Source organism: Podarcis pityusensis, assembly GCF_964106645.2.
Source record: "Podarcis pityusensis genome assembly, chromosome: 6".
Lineage (NCBI taxonomy): Eukaryota > Metazoa > Chordata > Lepidosauria > Squamata > Lacertidae > Podarcis > Podarcis pityusensis.
The window spans coordinates 78,194,898-78,213,580 of NC_138030.1; the positions used below are offsets into that span (position 1 = coordinate 78,194,898).

At 43.5% G+C, this 18,683-nt stretch overlaps 1 protein-coding gene across 1 annotated transcript in view; it reads right to left on the reverse strand.

Annotated features, from left to right (window-relative positions):
• COL11A1 (collagen type XI alpha 1 chain) overlaps positions 1 to 18,683 on the reverse strand; it is a 263,380-nt gene that overhangs the window by 195,184 nt on the left and 49,513 nt on the right. The window contains exons 3-4 of the mRNA XM_081008888.1: positions 15,037 to 15,250; positions 13,732 to 13,972 (exon numbers count right to left, since the gene is read on the reverse strand). Coding sequence (XP_080865014.1) covers positions 13,732 to 13,972; positions 15,037 to 15,250 — 455 coding nt within the window. The remainder of the gene's footprint in view (positions 1 to 13,731; positions 13,973 to 15,036; positions 15,251 to 18,683) is intronic.

Sequence of the window (18,683 nt, forward strand, 5' to 3'; positions counted from 1 at the left end):
CTGTAGTAAATAAAGAGTGACAAATCCTTAAAGTTGGCAAAGTATTAAAGAGTACCACTTTTTACCAACCTTTTAAGCTACTGATAGTTCACTGGGAATATTCAAGAAATTCTTGCATCAAGGCCACAGGCAAGTAAACAATGCTACTCCTTTCTTCTGTGCTTTTGTAACACGGTAATGTCCTTTCTTTGTTATCCTATAATGAAGTAGTCAGCATAGCAGGTATCCAAATCATTTTAAATAAAACTTTGGAAACCAAGAAAAGATTGAGCCACCACCTTTATATTACTCATACAGTGGACGCTTGGGTTGCGAACGTGATCCGTACGGGATGTACGTTCGCAACCTGCAGCGGCGCATCTGCGTACGTGCGGGTTGCGATTTGGCACTTCTGCACATGCACAAAGCACAATTTAGTGCTTCTGCGCATGCGTGACCGCCGAAACCCGGAAGTAACTCCTTCCTGTACTTCCAGGTTTCGGTGATCCACAACCTGAAGCATCTGTAACCCGAGGTATGGCTGTACTACTATTAAAATTATTAATGTTTATATAACACAATTTCTTGAATTTGCTCGTAAAGTGGACAGAGGTGCGGGCAGTGGTGGTGCATACAAGCCCTGCCCTCAGTGTCCTCACCTATGTCATGTACCTTCTCATTCCCCAGCCCCTCATGTGTTTCAGACCCTCCAAGTGTCCCTATTTCCCAGGGACAGTCCTGGATTTACAGAAGCCGTCCTCATTTCTGATTTGATCCTGGAATGTCCTGCTTCTTTCAGGACATCCCTATTTTCATTGGAGACGTGTTGGCGGTTATGGAGCTACGCGACTCCTGAGCAAAGGAGATAACTAACTAGACAATCTTTAAAAGACATCTAAAGGCAGCCCTGTAAATGGGATCTTTAATGTTTTTAACATTTTATTATGCTTTTATATATGTTGGAAGCCATGTTGGAAGCTGTCCAAAGTGGCTGGGGCAACCCAGTCAGATGGGTGGGGTATAAACAACTAAATTATTATTAGTAGTAGTAGTATTGACATTGGAGGAAGGGAGGAGAAGGTCTGCAAGAGCAAGCATTGCTGGGAAAAATACTCTGCATTTGCCTAAACATGAGTAGACGCATTTAGGCTGTTAGGGCCCATGAATCACCCTGCTTTGTTAACATGGGAAAGTTGTGGGATGATGGAAATAAGGACATGGGTTTGGGGCCTGAATGTGTCTGTGTTTCTTAAGGTTTAATTAGACATTTCCCACTAATGGGTGGTGACAATCCCTGTTCTAATAATGGTGGGTGGGTGGGTGGGTGTAGATAAGCCTCTTCTCCCTTGGCCTTCTCAAGGCTGTAATCCTATACACAATCAAATGGAAGTCCTACTGAATTCTGTGGCAGACACATTACATAGGATCATGCTGTTTCAACCAGAAGCAGGATGCCCAGTGGGGCAGAGGCTCTATGATAGTTTCCCAGTAGGTGGATCGCCACTGTTTCCTGGGAGGTAGAGGCAGGTTAGCAGGGTTAATCCAGCACTCATGTCAGTGTGTTTGCACCATGCCAACCTCCCCACCATCTCACCGCTCTCCATCTATTGGTAAGCAACAGGGACTCATCTCGCTGGGAATTATCGCCACCCCAACAACTTGTTTCTGGTATTGATAACAACTTGTTTCTGGATGATACCCAGCGCTACCTCTCTTTTAAATCAGAACCAGTGAAGGTCCTGTGTGAGTGTCTGGAGGCGGCTGGAGGATGGATAGTGGCTAACGGATTGAGGTTGAATCCTGACAAGACAGAAGTACTGTTCTTGGGAGACACGGGGAGGGCTGGTGTAGAGGACTCCCTGGTCCTGAATGGGGTAACTGTGCCCCTGAAGGACCAGGTGTGCAGCCTGGGAGTCATTCTGGACTCACAGCTGTCCATGGAGGTGCAGGTTAATTCTGTGTCCAGGGCAGCTGTCTACCAGCTCCATCTGGTACGCAGGCTGAGACCCTACCTGCCCGCAGGCTGTCTTGCCAGAGTCGTGCATTCTCTAGTTATCTCCCGCTTGGACTACTACAATGCACTCTCAAGGGGTGCTTTGAAGGTGACTCGGAAACTGCAATTAATCCAGAATGTGGCAGGTAGACTGGTGACTGGGAGTGGCTGCCGAGACCATACAACACCGGTCCTGAAAGATCTGCATTGGCTCCCAGTACGTTTCCGAGCACAATTCAAATTGTTGGTGCTAACCTTTAAAGCCCTAAATGGCCTCAGTCCTGTATACCTGAAGGAGCGTCTCCACCCCCATCATCCAGCCCAGACACTGAGGTCCAGCGCTGGGGGCCTTCTGGTGGTTCCCTCACTGTGAGAAGTGAGGTTACAGGGAACCAGGCAGAGGGCCTTTTCGGTAGTGCCGTTTACCCTGTGGAACGCCCTCCCAGCAGATGTCAAGGCATTAAGCAACTATTTTACTTTTAAAAGACAACTGAAGGTGGCCCTGTTTAGGGAAGTTTTTAATGTTTGATTCTATATTGTGTTTTCAATATTCAGTTAGAGGCTGCCCAGAGTGGCTGGGGAAACCCAGCCAGATGGGTGGGGTATAAATAAATTTATTATTATTATTATTATTATTATTATTATTATTATTTAGCACTGTGGATCCTACTGCACCCAGAAAGGCAAAATACACAAACAAACAAGGCGTAAAACTGTGAGTTAGAAGTACCATTTCATAAAATGTGGGTGAGGGGAGGGAACCAAAATGGAGCAATTTAGTCTCACTGGTTTGGAAGGAAGAATTAAGAAGGCATCTCTCTTGCTTTCGATTCAGCAAGACCAAAGAGTGTCTAACTTTAGCTGGCTCAGAGTTTACCTAGCCTTTGCCACAGGGAGCCAAACATTACGATCCATTCAGCCCCGCAAGCCTGGTTTTTCAGAATACTGTGAATTACTCCAGTCATGCATTTTCCTAGCTGTGCAATGCTGCTTGCACAGGGTCAAGGAAGAGCACGTCCCTTTCTGAACTCTTGTTATGTTCAGCTCACTGAAGCCTAAGATTTGATTAGCCCTATAACAGGGCTCATTACTGTCTAGCATTGATTAAAGTGTTATTAGTAGGAGTTAAGAGCATTCAGCACCTGACTGGATCAGGCCCATCACTTACGTAAGTATAATTGGTATTATTGCCCATATGACTGCCAGATCATTCCAAAATCTACCTATACAATTGACCCTATTTGACCTGCTGGGGTGGTCAATTGCAGTAAGGTGCTTATGTTCATTAAGTCTTCCATCTACCCTTTTTCCAGTGCTGCATCTCCATGCACGTATGTGCGTAAATCAGCCCATTTGTCCTTTACATTTTATTTGACCTCTCATGTTGAAAATTTCAAACTAAATCTTCTCTGGGGCCTCTCATGCATGTTCAGCAGAATAAGGAGGTGGAATCCAAAGGGTGGACTGTAAAACTTTGGATTGTTTTTGATTGCTGAAAACATGAAAACCCTCTGCAAAAGTGTGGGGGAGAGATGAAAATATCTGGGTCAGAGATTCTAACCATTGCTCTGCACCTACTTTCTGTCCTATCTCACTGACCACATCAGCCAATTTATAGGCAAAAGCATTCACTGGGTTGTTGGTTTATCACAACAAACAACAGCACTTTTCAAAGCTACTTTTAACCCAGCAGGTATCTTATAACTGAATCTGGAGAACTGAGGTTCAGACTAAAGCCAAATCAACACTTTGAAACACCATTGTTTAGATCCCATTGAAAGCAATGGGGCATATGGCTCAATCTAATAATGTTTACACTGAAGTAAATCACACTGTATTCAGTGAGAATTACTCCCAAATAAGAATGTGCAAGAATGCAGCTTTATGTCGCTTAACTTTGGGCTGGATCAAGCCCCCCAAAAAGAGTAAGTAGAAGAAAGGTACCCTATATTCTGCTGGGCTAAATGTCCAGCTTTTCTGCTTGTTGACATAAATACAAAATACAGTGGTACCTCGGGTTACAGACTCTTCAAGTTACATACACTTCAGGTTACAGACTCCACTAACCCAGAAACAGTTAAGAACTTTGGGTTAAGAACTTTGCTTCAGGATGAGAACAAAAATCATGCAGCAGCGGGAGGCCCAATTAGCTAAATTGGTCCTTCAGGTTAAGAACAGTTTCAGGTTAAGAACGGACCTCCAGAATGAATTAAGTTCTTAACCCGAGGTACCACTGTAACCAGATTGTGTGATGCATGTTTAACACTCAAGATTATAAATTCTGCTAAACCAGGCATAGGCAAACTTGGCCCTCCAGATGTTTTGGGACTACAACTCCCATCATCCCTAGCTAACAGGACCAGTGGTCAGGGATGATGGGAGTTGTAGTCCCAAAACATCCAGAGGGCCGAGTTTGCCTATGCCTGTGCTAAACAATCATGACACAATCGTGGTCCATTCCCTAAGCACGCCTTCTCAATAGCTAAGTCCTATTAATTCTAATGGGGCTTACTTCAAGGAAGGTATTCTTGAGATCATTGTATAATAATAATAATAATAGTAATAATAATAATAATAATAATTTATTATTTGTACCCCGTCCATCTGGCTGGTTTTCCCAGCCACTCTGGGCGGCTTCCATAGAAACCAAAAATACACTAAAATATCACACATGAAAAACTTCCCTGAACTGCCTTAAGATGTCTTCTGAATGTCAGGTAGTTGTTTATCGCTTTGACATCTGATGGGAGGGCGTTCCACAGGGCGGGCGCCACTACCAAGAAGGCCCTCTGCCTGGTTCCCTGTAGCTTTGCTTCTCGCAATGAGGGAACCGCCAGAAGGCCCTCGGCGCTGGATCTCAGCGTCTGGGCAGAACGATGGGGGTGGAGACGCTCCTTCAGGTATACTGGGCCGAAGCCGTTTAGGGCTTTAAAGGTCAACACCAGCCCTTTGAATTGTGCTCGGAAACGTACTGGGAGCCAATGTAGGTCTTTCAAGACCGGTGTTATGTGGTCTCGGCGGCTGCCCCCAGTCACCAGTCTAGCTGCCGCATTCTGGATTAGTTGTAGTTTCCGAGTCACCTTCAAAGGTAGCCCCACGTAGAGCGCATTGCAGTAGTCCAAGCGGGAGTATGAATGCCATACAACACTAACTTAAGTGTTGGACGCAGGGTTTTTCCTTGGGGGGGGAATTTAGTGGGGGGTTTTCTTGTTTTTGTTTTGTTTTGTATTGAACCCTACTGGAATCTTGTACATATGCCAATAAAGGTTTGAGAATCAGTCTTAGGATACAATTTTGTATTCATTCACCTGTTACTGAGCCCCAGTGAGCTGAACATAAGTTACTCCTGAGAAGACAATGTGTGAGATTGTGCTTTACAGAGATGTCACAAATCCCACCCATTGTCTACAAGAGAACTGATGCTTCTGACAGGGTGTGTGGAGAACCTGAGGTACACCGTGACACACATTTGCTATGAACCATGCTCTTAGATTCATAGAGATGCCTGGAGACTGTTCTAGTACAAAGGAAGCTTAGAGAAGTTGGACAATGCAAGCTGATCATATTTCACTGATTTGCATTTTGCCTGTCCCAGATTCACAAACAATGGGTCTGAAGAAAATTAAAATAATAAAAATAATAAAACAGGCTTCCCCTCACCACCACAATTCAATGGCGGTCCTAGATAAAACGAATCTGTATTTTGGTTATACATAAAATGTTGATTTTGTTGTTGCTGCTGCTGCTTCTCATCACCAAAGGCTCTTCAGTGATATTACCACAGTTAATACCACAAGGAAAGCTCTTTTGCATATGATGGGAAGTCAAATGAAGACAGGGAGGGAAAGGGAGAACTAAGAGCAGGTCACATTTCCTCCTTTCACACTTCCACTGCCATGTTTCTCCACAATGAGGCATGCATCAGCTCTAGAGTAAAATACAAAAACACGCACCTCACACATTTCCCCATGGAGGAAATAAATGAATTCAAGCCTTAATGAATTGCTGCAGAAGCCCAAAAGAAAGAAGAACAAATTGGCCATGATTTCTTTCTCATTGTGTCCTGTAACGTGAGAAAGATCCTGGAGAAACAGACTCATAACATGAGCTGCTTCTCTATTTTTAAGGTTCAAAGTTGCATTACATTTACCACATGCATACATTCGCGAGCATACATCATAGTCGTCCAGAAAACCACAGCAACGGGGGTGGGGGAGGGAGAACAAATAGAGTTGCATCTGGAAGAAATATTTAATGGAAACATCTCAAGTGCATTTTTTTTTCATCCCCAGTGGCAATACTGTCAGAACAGTAGTTCCCCTGGTATTTTTGGCACTCCCTATTCCACTCCCAGCCAAACCCTAGATGTCATAGTGTGGAAAATCAAATAAAGTGTTTGAGACACAGTGGACAAGTTTCCAGTGAAATCTGGTTCAGGAAAACGTGTTAAGAACGGGGTGGGTTCAAGTTTCTTGCAAAATACTTTCCCTTCTGCTCCTAGTAAGGTTTGATTTTGGCCGTCGCTGTAACTACTACTTCCTTGAATTCTGAAATATACTCGAATGTGAATTTCATGCTCTTTATTCAGCTCATAGGAGCAATGAATGAAACTTTTCCCAAAACATCTAGCTATATATACACATTATTTACACAATGGGACCCGCATGATTGGCTAATTCCGGGCTGCTCCTGTAGGCCAATTAGGTTGTGGAGTCACCTCCTCCAGAAGCCTGATTGGCTGCTGCTGCAGGCCAATCAGGTTGCTGATTCACTTCCACATGGAGCTGGATTGGGTGGCTCCTGCGGACCAGACTGCTGCATTCTGGATCCTATTGTTCTAGGATTCAGCTCAGTACATAACAAATTCACTTGCCATTCTAATAGGTATCTTTGACCTGGGTTACAGCAGTGTTCTGGGGTAGCATTATATGAGCTGGGGCAAGAAGATACAGTGGAATCTCTGGATGTGAAGGGGATCCATTCCGGAACCCCGTTCGCATCCTGAGTAGAACGTAACACGCAACTGTGTATCTGTGCGTGCGCGGGTCACGTTTTGCCACTTCCGCGCATGCACATGATGTCATTTTGAGCGTCTATACATGCGCGAGTGGCAGAACCCGGAAGTAACGCACTCCGTTACTTCCGGGTTGCCGCGGAGGGTAACTTGAAAACACTCAACCTGAAGCATATTTAACCCGAGGTATGACTGTATTCTTGGGCACACAGAAAGCACATGCTACAGTGAGAGCTATGGAGAATGCATTTCACTGGAGATATTAAGATGGACCCATAAAGCAATGTGGCATTAATGCAAGGCCACTACAGTTGAGAATCGCTGAACTCCTAAAGTATCACTCAATCCACTTAACCCAACGTATACCTCCATCTACCTTGCTGAGATGTACATCCTCTCCTATTTGTTCATTCCCTCTTTAATTTTTCATTACATCCTGGATTTCCTTGTTGTGTCAGTCACCTGTAAATGGAATAGCCATATGAGGGAGAATGTGTTGCTGCTGCTCACCTTAATTTATCAGATGGCCAACAGCTCAGAAAGGAATGGACTGTGAAGTATTTTTTAAAGCCCTTAAAAGCTTAAACAGCCAATTGGAACTTAGAGGGACAACTCTATTCAGTCACAACAAAGCTGGCCAAGTTCACAATTTTCCATAGCCACTTTTGAGCTGTAAATGGGTGAGTAGAAAGAATAAGTTGCTTCTCAGGGAGTTATAGCATTTAGAGTGAGCTTGAGGGTAAAATGCACAAAGACTCACCTCATGCCCAGTTGTGTGCCGTCTTTGAAATACCCTGAACAGATGGGTCACCTAAATTCTTCTATTTTTTAGACCAGCACACCAATGGCTCACTATTCCAATAAGTATTTACCTCATACCAAAACCTCTACATTCTTTCTAGGCAAAGGGTAAAGGGACCCCTGACCATTAGGTCCAGTCGTGACCGACTCTGGGGTTGCGGCACTCATCTCGCTCTATAGGCCGAGGGAGCCAGTGTACAGCTTCCGGGTCATGTGGCCAGCATGACTAAGCCACTTCTGGCGAACCAGAGCAGCGCACGGAAACGCCGTTTACCTTCCTGCCAGAGCGGTACCTATTTATCTACTTGCACTTTGACGTGCTTTCAAACTGCTAGGTGGGCAGGAGCAGGGACCGAGCAACAGGAGCTCACCCCGTCGCGGGGATTCAAACCGCTGACCTTCCGATTGGCAATTCCTAGGCTCTGTGGTTTAACCCACAGCACCATTCTTTCTACATGTGTGTAAATTCCTACAGCTATTCTTAATCCTATGAAAATGCTGCTGTTCTCAGTGCTGAATAGTTGCATCCAAAATAAAGCATTTATAGGCAGTTACGTTGTTTCTCTAATGAGTCACTGGCAATTTTGCTTCCTCCTTCTCTGTTTAGCAGTGGTACTATTCAGTTCTACTATACTAAGCTCCAAATTTTGCTGGAATGCTTCGCTCCGTACCGCACGTATCATTTCCCCCCATACTTTTTAGAACTCAGATTCCACTGAAAGTTGGGTAGAAAAATACACCTCAAGTGTCTGAATAACAACATATGTATAATAGATTATATACTAGAACTGAAGCCACACTGATTACATACTAGGGTACTGAAGCCCTTCTGAGATAGATATTCTTAATGCCTATTTTCTTCAGCCAATGTGTGGAACAATATTTCTTTATTATTCAAACACAAGAAATCCATTAGTACCTGGAATGTGTTTGGGGAAGATGAATTCCAGTTCTAAGGAATTATGCTTAAATCTCCCTCTGCTAGTCATCAAACCCAATGATTATATTTTCAGAGTCAACATAATACTGTAGAACGAAACAGCAGAAGCAAATCAAACCTGTAGTCTTCATCCTGTTCTCCCATTCTCAAATAATTATGTGTTTTGAAAATTGAGTCTCACTAAAATTAGCATGCTGTTATCACTGACGTTGTGAGTTCATGTGTGTATCGTGTGTGCTTGATAACTACATCTTCCAAATCCTGTTCAGATGTTATAACTGAACATAGAGCATAACAAGAGCTGAAAGTAGAGTCATGCCATCAAGTACAGGTGAATCCCCCTTTACACAGGGGTTATATTCCGGGCCAGCGTCTGCCTAAGTGAAATGCATGTAAGTGAGAAGCCTGCTACAGTAAATACAGCTTCTCACCCAACAGCTTTTGACCGGGGTAGTGTGGCAGCAGTGAGAGCTCCCACACACCATTTTGAAGCACTTGGAGTCTTTTTTAATGGACTTTTGACTCACTGATGTCCTCTTTGGACTCTGAGAGGGCCTCCTCATGAGCCACAAGGACCTTCCAGCTCTCACCTGCCATTTCAGGTAAGCAATCATTTGTTTGTTTCTTTATTTGTTTACCAGCACCACGTGTATATGCATTCACGCACAAGACAACCGTGTGCAAATAAGGGAATGCCTGTAGTCACACCCTAGATATCTCATGCAGCAGCTAGCCCTAACCCTTGCCACCCACACATAAAGTGAACATCAACAGGGAAGAGGCCTTTGTGTGTTGAAATGTACGTCCTACATGTGGGTGCCAGGAAGCACGTATTCATAGCACGACCCCACTCCGTGCTCCTGAGTTTGTCAAAATGGGAGCTATATTGCCTGAATAGGGTTGATCTGCTTGTATGATACAGGCACCACAGTTCAAATATCACAGACAAAGGGGTGAGGAACCTGTGGCCCTCCAGATGTTGTTGGACTACAACTCTCATCAGCCCCAGCCATAATCGTCAATGGTCAGGGATTATGGGAAATGGCAGTCCAACAACATCTGAAGGACCACAAGTTCCCCATCCCTGCATCACATCAAGCTCAATCATTTTGACTGATACAGTTCTCAAATTTCGCTCTGATGGGATACCAAGTGATGCTGGTTTTCGACAGCTCTACTCCTGCAACCAATCACAGAGAGCCAAATTCATTGTCAGATAATGAATTGGATCCCAAACACTTGTGAGCCTCTCCAGGGCCCTCCTGTAAGAACCATATAAGGAAGAATGTGGAAACCTGCCAAGATAAATTTCACTACATCTATCTAGTCTTCCAGTTTCCCTCAAAACTCCTCAGATGTTCCACCTGAGGCAGAACCTCCCAATTCACTTCAAATTTCACTTTGGGAGAGTGAAATTTCACTTACAACAGCCAGGGATGTCCAGAACACCACTAAGGATTGCCTGCTAGCCTTTTGTGGCTGTGTTTTATCACCAAAGGACAGTGCTCAAATTTGCCTTGAATTTTTGAGGGCAACTTAGAATGTGCAGAATTCATAAGGATGAAGTAACTGTATACTGTGGCTCCAAAACAAAGGAGGACACATTGTTGTTGATGATGATGATGCACTACTTGTCTCCAGGCACTGCAGTCATCTGCAAGGCATTCCCACACAGCAGGGTTGATTTTGCCAGCTTTCATGTTTGCAGACATCTTTGTAACACAGTGCTGGTTTGCCAATGGGCCTGGTGCCTGAAGCCAGCTCCCCATACAGCATGTCCTTGGGGATCTTGCCATCTTCCATTATTATTATTATTATTAGCCTCCCTAATAACCTCTATGTGAAGCAATAAGACTTAACTAAGCACCACCACATCTATTCTTACAGCCTTTCTTTTCAGCTTGGAATATTTTCACTGGCAGATGATAGGCTTGTAAAAATCAGATGCCTGAAAACATAAATGTCCTCCAGCAGTCTGTTAAAATAATATTTCTAGGCAATACCTCCTATATAGAGTTCAGTCACCCATATACATTTCTCTAAACAGATGTGTTTCAGTCTTCTGTATAATCCTTCTTCCTGGCTTTTAAATAGTGGAAAAATATACTTCCTTTTGCCAAATCCTCTCTAGTTACTGGAAAGATTTATGAAATAAATAAACTTCAGAAGGCCAGAGTCATAAACAAGAGTTCTTTCAGGGCCACCTTCGCCTCAACTGCAAGGAAGGCTGCAATCCTGCACTTATTTACAGACATGGATGCTTCTATCTTATACATATTTTCCTAGAAGTCAAGAGCCAGCACACATGTTATAGGCATCATGTGAGGACTGCTGGAAATGGCTTCCTTGTGATGATTTAGCCATGCTGTGGCCATAACATGTAACGGGAGCTATCAAGTGACTCTGGTGCCGGGCCCAGAGAATTTCTATACCAATGTGAGGCCTTTTAGTAGGTGACTGACACTGATGTAAAAACACTGCATACCAGGAACAGAAATGACACGATGGTCCATGCTATATTTTGTTGGCATGTTGGAGACAAATGATCACACAGGCTGTTTCCAGCAAGCTCCCTGAGATGTTTGCAAGGAGTGTTCTCAGTCTCTGTGTGCCACAAAATAAGCTTCCACGTAATTCAGCTTTGGATCACAGTCATACAGCCAGTGTGATTTATCTAGAAAAAGAGGTGCCAGAACTCACCATGAATGCCTCCCTTGTTCCCTTATAATGGCAATGGCACCCATCTGAGAGGTGCCAAAACTGAGTTCCAGTGACTTCTGGTTGAAAAAAGGCCCTGCTTACAGCCCAATCTTAAGTTTACTTAGACGTAACACCAGCTTTGAACATTCAAAACAAACAGAGGGAAAGGAAGCGCAAGAGGCCCATGCATATTCCACACGCAAAATGCACCTCCACAGAGGAATATTCTTGTGCCATTTTTACCTCTGTGTTGCATGCAGCACCCTGTAAAGGAAGATATAGAGGCTGAAAGTTGGATATTCAAAATAAGCCACAGAGGTGCTGTGCATCCCTCTCCCCCTGTTTGTTCTGAATGTTGAAAGCCAGCTACCAGACAGTCCATACCAACTGCCAAAGAATCGCAGGGAGAGTTCTCATTTTAACCCAAATAAAATCCAGTCTACTGTGTCATATTGCCAAGAAGCAAGGAGAATTATGCCACACATCATGCACCTGTGAGGTATAAAATGGGTGATAAAATGGCTGTCTCCATTTATTGAATTGGACGGGTGTAAAATACTATCTATATGGAACCTTAAAGTGATTCTCTCTATGGTTAGTTGAGATTGAAAGACATTTCACTTAGAAAGATCAATCCTCTTTTTTTCTGAGATATTTCCTTCCACAAACTTCCCTCTGTCCTTTATTTTCTCTGTGTGTTCCACATCTCCATTTACCTAGTTTATTAATGAGTAACAAATGTTTGAGAGAAGCCCCTTTACTGGCTGGTAGCCAACCCTATGCAATCTATTCAAACTGAGTTGCATTGTGTTCAGTGGGACTAAGTTCAGTGCCAGCCCCAGGTAAGTATATAATGATTAATATATTTTTGAAGGAAGTTAGGGTGGTGCTGTGGTCTAAACCACTGAGCTTCTTGGGCTTGCCAATCAGAAGGTCGGCGGTTCGAATCCCCACTATGGGGTGAGCTCCCATTGCTTGGTCCCAGCTCCTGCCAACCTAGCAGTTTGAAAGCATGTCAAAGTGCAAGTAGATAAATAGGTACCACTCCAGCGGGAAGGTAAATGGCGTTTCCGTGCGCTGCTCTGGTTTCGGTGTTCCGTTGCACCAGAAGCAGCTTAACCATGCTGGCCACATGACCTGGAAAAATTATCTGCGGACAAACACTGTCTCCCTCGGCCTGTAAAGTGAGATGAGCGCCGCAACCCCAGAGTCATTTGCGACTGGCCTTAACTGTCAGGGGTCCTTTACCTTTACCTTTAGGCTCCTATTAACCTCATGATAAGCTATCAACCACCCTCAAAAAAGAGTGAAATAACTGATATATTATATATTGCTAATTTCCTCCTATCTCACTCTAATAAGAACAAGCAGGAAACCAAGACCCCAAAACAACAGGAAGATTACCGGTAAATCAAAAGGAATAAATGAAAAAAAGAAGTGTAGAATTTTCCAAAATAAAAAAGGAAAATAAAGTATTTAGGACTCATGCAAAAGAAAAGTCTCTCTTAGAACTCCTTTAAGGATATTCCTGCTCCATAGAGATAGAACTTGCAAAACAGAAAGAAGTTCATGAGACCAGAGCTATTTATTTACTTCAACATATCTTTCCCAAAGCCCTGGGATTGGTCAGTCCAGATAGTATCAGTTTCTCTTATTACAATCTTAACTTATCAATCACAACAGAGTTTTCCCTTCTCTCTGCCTTGGTATTTTCCTTATATGGTGTGCTTAGAGATATTAGTTTTGTTTTTAGCATATACTTGCCTGCAGTGAATTTTTTTATGTCTTAATCACCAAGGTGCCACAAAGCTTTGGGGATCTCAACTTTGCCTTGGGCATCATATACAGATTCCACTTCACCTCAGACAAGTCCAGAATCTCTCAGAAGCACCCAGATTCACCCAAATCCACTGTGCACCCCTAATGAATATCCAGTCTTAGTTGTGGGAAGTCTCCACTTAGTAGGAGTGCAAATTCAAATTACCTTAACAATTTTTTTTTTTTTTAAAGATCCTTATGCCTAGGCAACTGTGAAAGAAGACCCTATCAGTTTCTCACAGCAACAGAAACTTTTGAGATTGGTTCAGTAGGAAACAAAGACATGAGCTATTGAGAAAGATATTTTTGGCCAAAATGTGTTGGGCACATTGTATAAATAAAGAACTCATCCCTTTTGGGGCATCTGTGAGATTAATTTCTCTTTTTTTGCACATCAGCCATGAAAGAAAGCCAAGTGTTCTTTTCAAAGTAAGCCGGCCTTCTAAATGTGATTTCCATAAGCCTTATAATGATATAGTCCTAGACAGTTGAGATGAATGCCTGCAGTTTTCTTCTTTTGCAAGTACTGCATTCACAGACAGAATCCGCTGTCTGAACACTTACCTCAAAAACTTCCTCATCAAGAATCCTTGTTCCAAAGACTGTGATGCCATTGGTGTCAACAATTGCTCGGTCACTCCTGCCAAGTGGTTTCGTGGTTTTCTTCTTACAGTCCACAATCAGAGTGACGGATTTCTTCTCCACACTAATGGCTACCCGATGCCACCTAGCACAAGAACATAACTGATTTTGGTAAAATAGGAATGATTTTGTTCCCAAATAATATTTGCAAATACAGTGGAACCTCGGTTGTTGAACATAATCCATTCTGGAAGACTGCTTGACTTCCAAAATGTTCAACAACTGAGGCGCAATTGCTGGTTGGCAGTTGCAATGGAGAAAATGGAGAAACATGCTTTGGAAGCTGTTCAACTTCCAAGGCACATTCGAAAATGGAAGCATTCACTTCCGGGTTGTTGGCGTTCAGAAGCTGAAATGTTTGACTTCTGAAGCATTTGACAACCAAGGTTCCACTGTACCAAAAGTTAAGGGGGGGTGACCTATTATATTTATTCAAAATAATTATTTTCCATCCTACTCAGCAGGTGAGGCCTGCTGAACTTCACTGTCAACCACCCTACATTCACTGAATGTCTGCATTCAATGGTAAAGGACCCCTGACAGTTAAGTCCAGTTGCGAACGATTCTGGGGTTGCGGCGCTCATCTCGCTTTATAGGCCGAGGGAGCCAGCGTTTGTCTGCAGTCAGTTTTTCCGGGTCATGTGGCCAGTATGACTAAGCCGCTTCTGGCAAAACCAGAGCAGCACACAGAAATGCCATTTACCTTCCCGCCAGAGTGGTACCTATTTATATACTTGCAGTTTGACGTGCTTTCGAACTGCTAGGTTGGCAGGAGCAGGGACCGAGCAACCGGAGCTCACCCGGTTGCAGGGATTCGAACCACTGAACTTCCGACTGGCAAGCCCAAGAGGCTCAGTGCTTTAGACCACAGTGCCACCAGCGTCCCTGCATTCAATGGTACCACCCACCAAACACTCTACTGTAGCTGTGCATTGTATGGGAAGATCAGCAGTGGTGGAAATCTGGCTTTCAAGGAAATTTGTTTGCAATTACTGAACTTGTTGTTGAGGAATTCCTGATAAGCTTCCAGTTTTCTATAGAACACAATTTGGGGAGCGGGGGGTGGAATCCTGGCCTGGATCATCTGGCTGCAGGTATTAGTTCTGTTCACCACCTTAAATGCCACATCCACCTTCATTTTTCACTTACTTTCCATCCGCAATGTTGACCGTTCTGAAGAGGGGATAATCTTCCGGCGCAGGCTTCCCATTTTGATCCTCATACAGGAAGACAGGCGATCTGCCCACCTCAACACCAACTTGCTGGATGCCTTGTTCGTTGTAGACAGAAAAAAGAAAGGACTGGATCCCTTTTTTAGGTTTCACTGTAAATAGTATCGAAAAGTCTTCAGGGAAGTTTCCACCTGTCGAGAGAAAAATGCAGAGTCACTAATCTTGGGGAGAAGAAACATCCTACACCTTAGGACTGCTTGGTCACATCCCATGCCCAGGCAACTCTCTGGCTCTACTCTGTGACCTCCTCAAGTGCTTTCGCCTTCTGGGATGTGTCCTTCATATGTGATTACACCTCTCGCTTGCGTGCCTGGATTGAGATTTACGCATCTGAATTTTGTATGGTTGGAATATAGTCAGCTTACAGAGGTATAAGTCAATGCAGTTGCCCCATCAACTTTTTGCCTCTGGCCCTAACCTCTGCTGCCATGCGGCCCCCAGAAGATTGTGTACAAGGGAATGATAACCTTGGACTGAAAAAGGCTCCCAGCTCCTGACCAAAGTGAATCAAACTTTCTGTTACTTCTCTTGAAAACAAGTGCTACAAATTACGGGATGCTTCTTTCTCTTAAAGCATTGTACTTTCCTTCCTATTCATTCCACTCTACAAGCAGTTAATTGTATGGCCACTTCTGAACCTCAGTCACGATTTCTTTAAGTGCTGCAAAGGGAGAATAATGAAATCCCAAGTCCCATTAAAACCAATTGGGCTGAGAAACTCATTTAGATGAAGACTCACATGATGAGATTTTACATCACTGCCTTTATTGCTTGTTCCTTCTTATTCTGCGATATGATGCATATAACCTGTAACTCCTTTTGTTCTCTATTCAGTTGCAGTTGTTACTGGTTGTTATCTGACAATGAACTTTAAAAAGCACTGGGGCTCCAATACCATTCTTGATCTTATTCACATGAAGTCCCCTCAAGTTCAGTAGACCTCACCTTTAATCAAGTAGGCTGCAATGAAACTGTGTCACGACAAAATAAATGGAACTTACTTGTGAGTAAGCATGATTAGGACTCGAGTGTTGGTCTCACTGATTTTAGTGTGGCTTGAGCAAGCCTAATATTGGTCACAATCATCCGTCTTCTGATAACCTAGATCACTGTAATGCACTCTACATGGGACTACTCTTGAAGACAGTCAAGAAGCTGCCATAATGTTGCATGGTGCAAATTTGCAGAAGCTGCACTTACTACCTATATGCTACCAAACCCAATTCAAGATGTTGGTGTTAAATTATACAACCCTAAATATATGGGGACCCATATAGTTGAAGGAGCATTCAGAGGTCATATTCCTTGTCTTTGCATGTGTGATAGATGCATGTGTGCCCATATGATTTTTGTGTGTGTGTGTGTGTGTGTATAGGAGAGTGAAAGTGTGTGTGTGTGCTTATGAAAGGTTGTGAGATCAAGTTTCTGTGTATGCCTGGTGTACACCTTTGGTTATTTAGATGTTTCTGAACTCCAACTCCCACCAGCTCCAGGCAAGTGTGGCCAATAGCCAGGAATAATGAGAACTGTAGTTCAACAACATCTGGAGGACCAGATATTCCCCATACCTGGGTTATGCATTTGAGCATAAAGTCCAGCATTTATTTATTGCTAAGCAGCAAACTGGCTCGACTACTTACCATCGAAAAAACATATTAAGCGGCAAACGGTAAAAGATATAGCATGGTATAAAAGCAAATTATCTTGCTGGTTTCCTTTCTGCCCAATATTCCAGCCTACCATGATAATTTTGAATGCTATTTCCATCTTCCATAGCATTAAGCTAAGTGTCATTTGCAAATTTGATAAGCACCCCCTCTACACCATGTGAGTCAGGGGACCTGTAGATGAATGAAATAGTTGTGGAGAGAGCTATTCCTGTTTTAGACACTTGAAGCCCTTAGTGCATCTAGGAAAAAGAGGAGTAAAGCGAGTTCATTTTTAAAGCCCAAATTAGAACCGCTTAGCATCCCGGTGGGATGGGCTCCAATGTAATTTGCATTTGAGCGATATAAAACTGCTGGGGCTGAATCATAAAGTGGCTTTGTGGAGCTTAAACAACATTAGATGCTCTACAGGTTTCAAATTGCTTAAGCTCCTTAAAACCGCTGTAAGTGAGAGAGGGTTTAAACAGATTATGCTCACGGAAGGTTTTGAAATATTCCAAGCCATTTGAATCTGTCTCTAACCTTGGATACAATTCTGGAAATTTGACTTGTAAAACCTTTCAGAAAGAAAGGCAAATTTAAGGGCAGAAGCTACAGGAGGTGGGAATGGCTTGCTTGATGAACTGAGGCCATCGTTTCAAAAACCTATGGATTTCTTTCTAACCCTGTTTGTTTTCACCTGTTTATTCATGATGCATAATTGTAATTATTTATTAATGCATACATTTTCTCCATTTTGATCTGTTTTGTTTATTTCAACAACAAAAAACCACAAAAAACCCAACAGCCTAACTTTATTACGATAGCATGGCCATTTGTGAGCTACCCCAATATGGAAGCATTCAATCACAGAAGTTATATGAAAGTTCCTGTTAATTGGAAGGAATTTATCTGAGGACTCCTCGAGGCTTAAAAGGGCTGCCAGCCTCTGACTTATTCAAAATAAGAATGAAAGCCAGGTATTGTGTGTAGGGCTTGCAGGAAGGTGGTTCTTATCAACTGTAAGCTGAAGGATTTTATAATTTGTATGGGGGGTTCAGAACCAATTTCCATTATATGTGGTACATCAGCGCCCTCTCCTCCTTCCCCTAAATATTTGTTATACCTGAAGAAGCGTCTCCCCCCCCCCCCATCGTTCTGCCCGGACGCTGAGATCCATCACCGAGGGCCTTCTGGCGGCTCCCTCATTGTGAGAAGCAAAGCTACAGGGAACCAGGCAGAGGGCCTTCTCGGTAGTGGCGCCCGCCCTGTGGAACGCCCTCCCATCAGATGTCAAAGCAATAAACAACTACCTGACATTCAGAAGACATCTTAAGGCAGCCCTGTTCAGGGAAGTTTTTAATGTGTGACATTTTAGTGTATTTTTGGTCTCTGTGGAAGCCGCCCAGAGTGGCTGGGGAAGCCCAGTCAGATGGGCGGGGTACAAATAAATTATTATTATTATTATTATTATTATTATTATTATTTTCTGTTTCTATGGGTTTTGCCCCTCCTTATTCACCCACCCCACTTTCCCCCATCCAGTTCTCCAAACCACCCCCTCTTCCCCTTACAGCTCACCCCACAATACCCATTACAGCTTGTCCAACCCCCACCTCTTTACACCAACATTTTTTTCCCAACCTTGGGTTCCCAGATATTGTTGGACTACAACTCTCATCTCTCCCAGACGGCTTAGGCAGCAGCCATGGATGACAGGAGTTGTAGTCCAACGACGTCTCAGGACCCAAGTCTGAAGAACACAGCTTTACACCAACCGCACATTAAGTGACAACAAAGAAACAAATGTGCATTGTATTGGAAGCACTTTCTGTTGACACGTACAACAACAGAGCATCCTACGTGTGCAAGCTATTTTGTTCGCAGCTGAAAATGGATATGCTCAGCGTCCTACCTT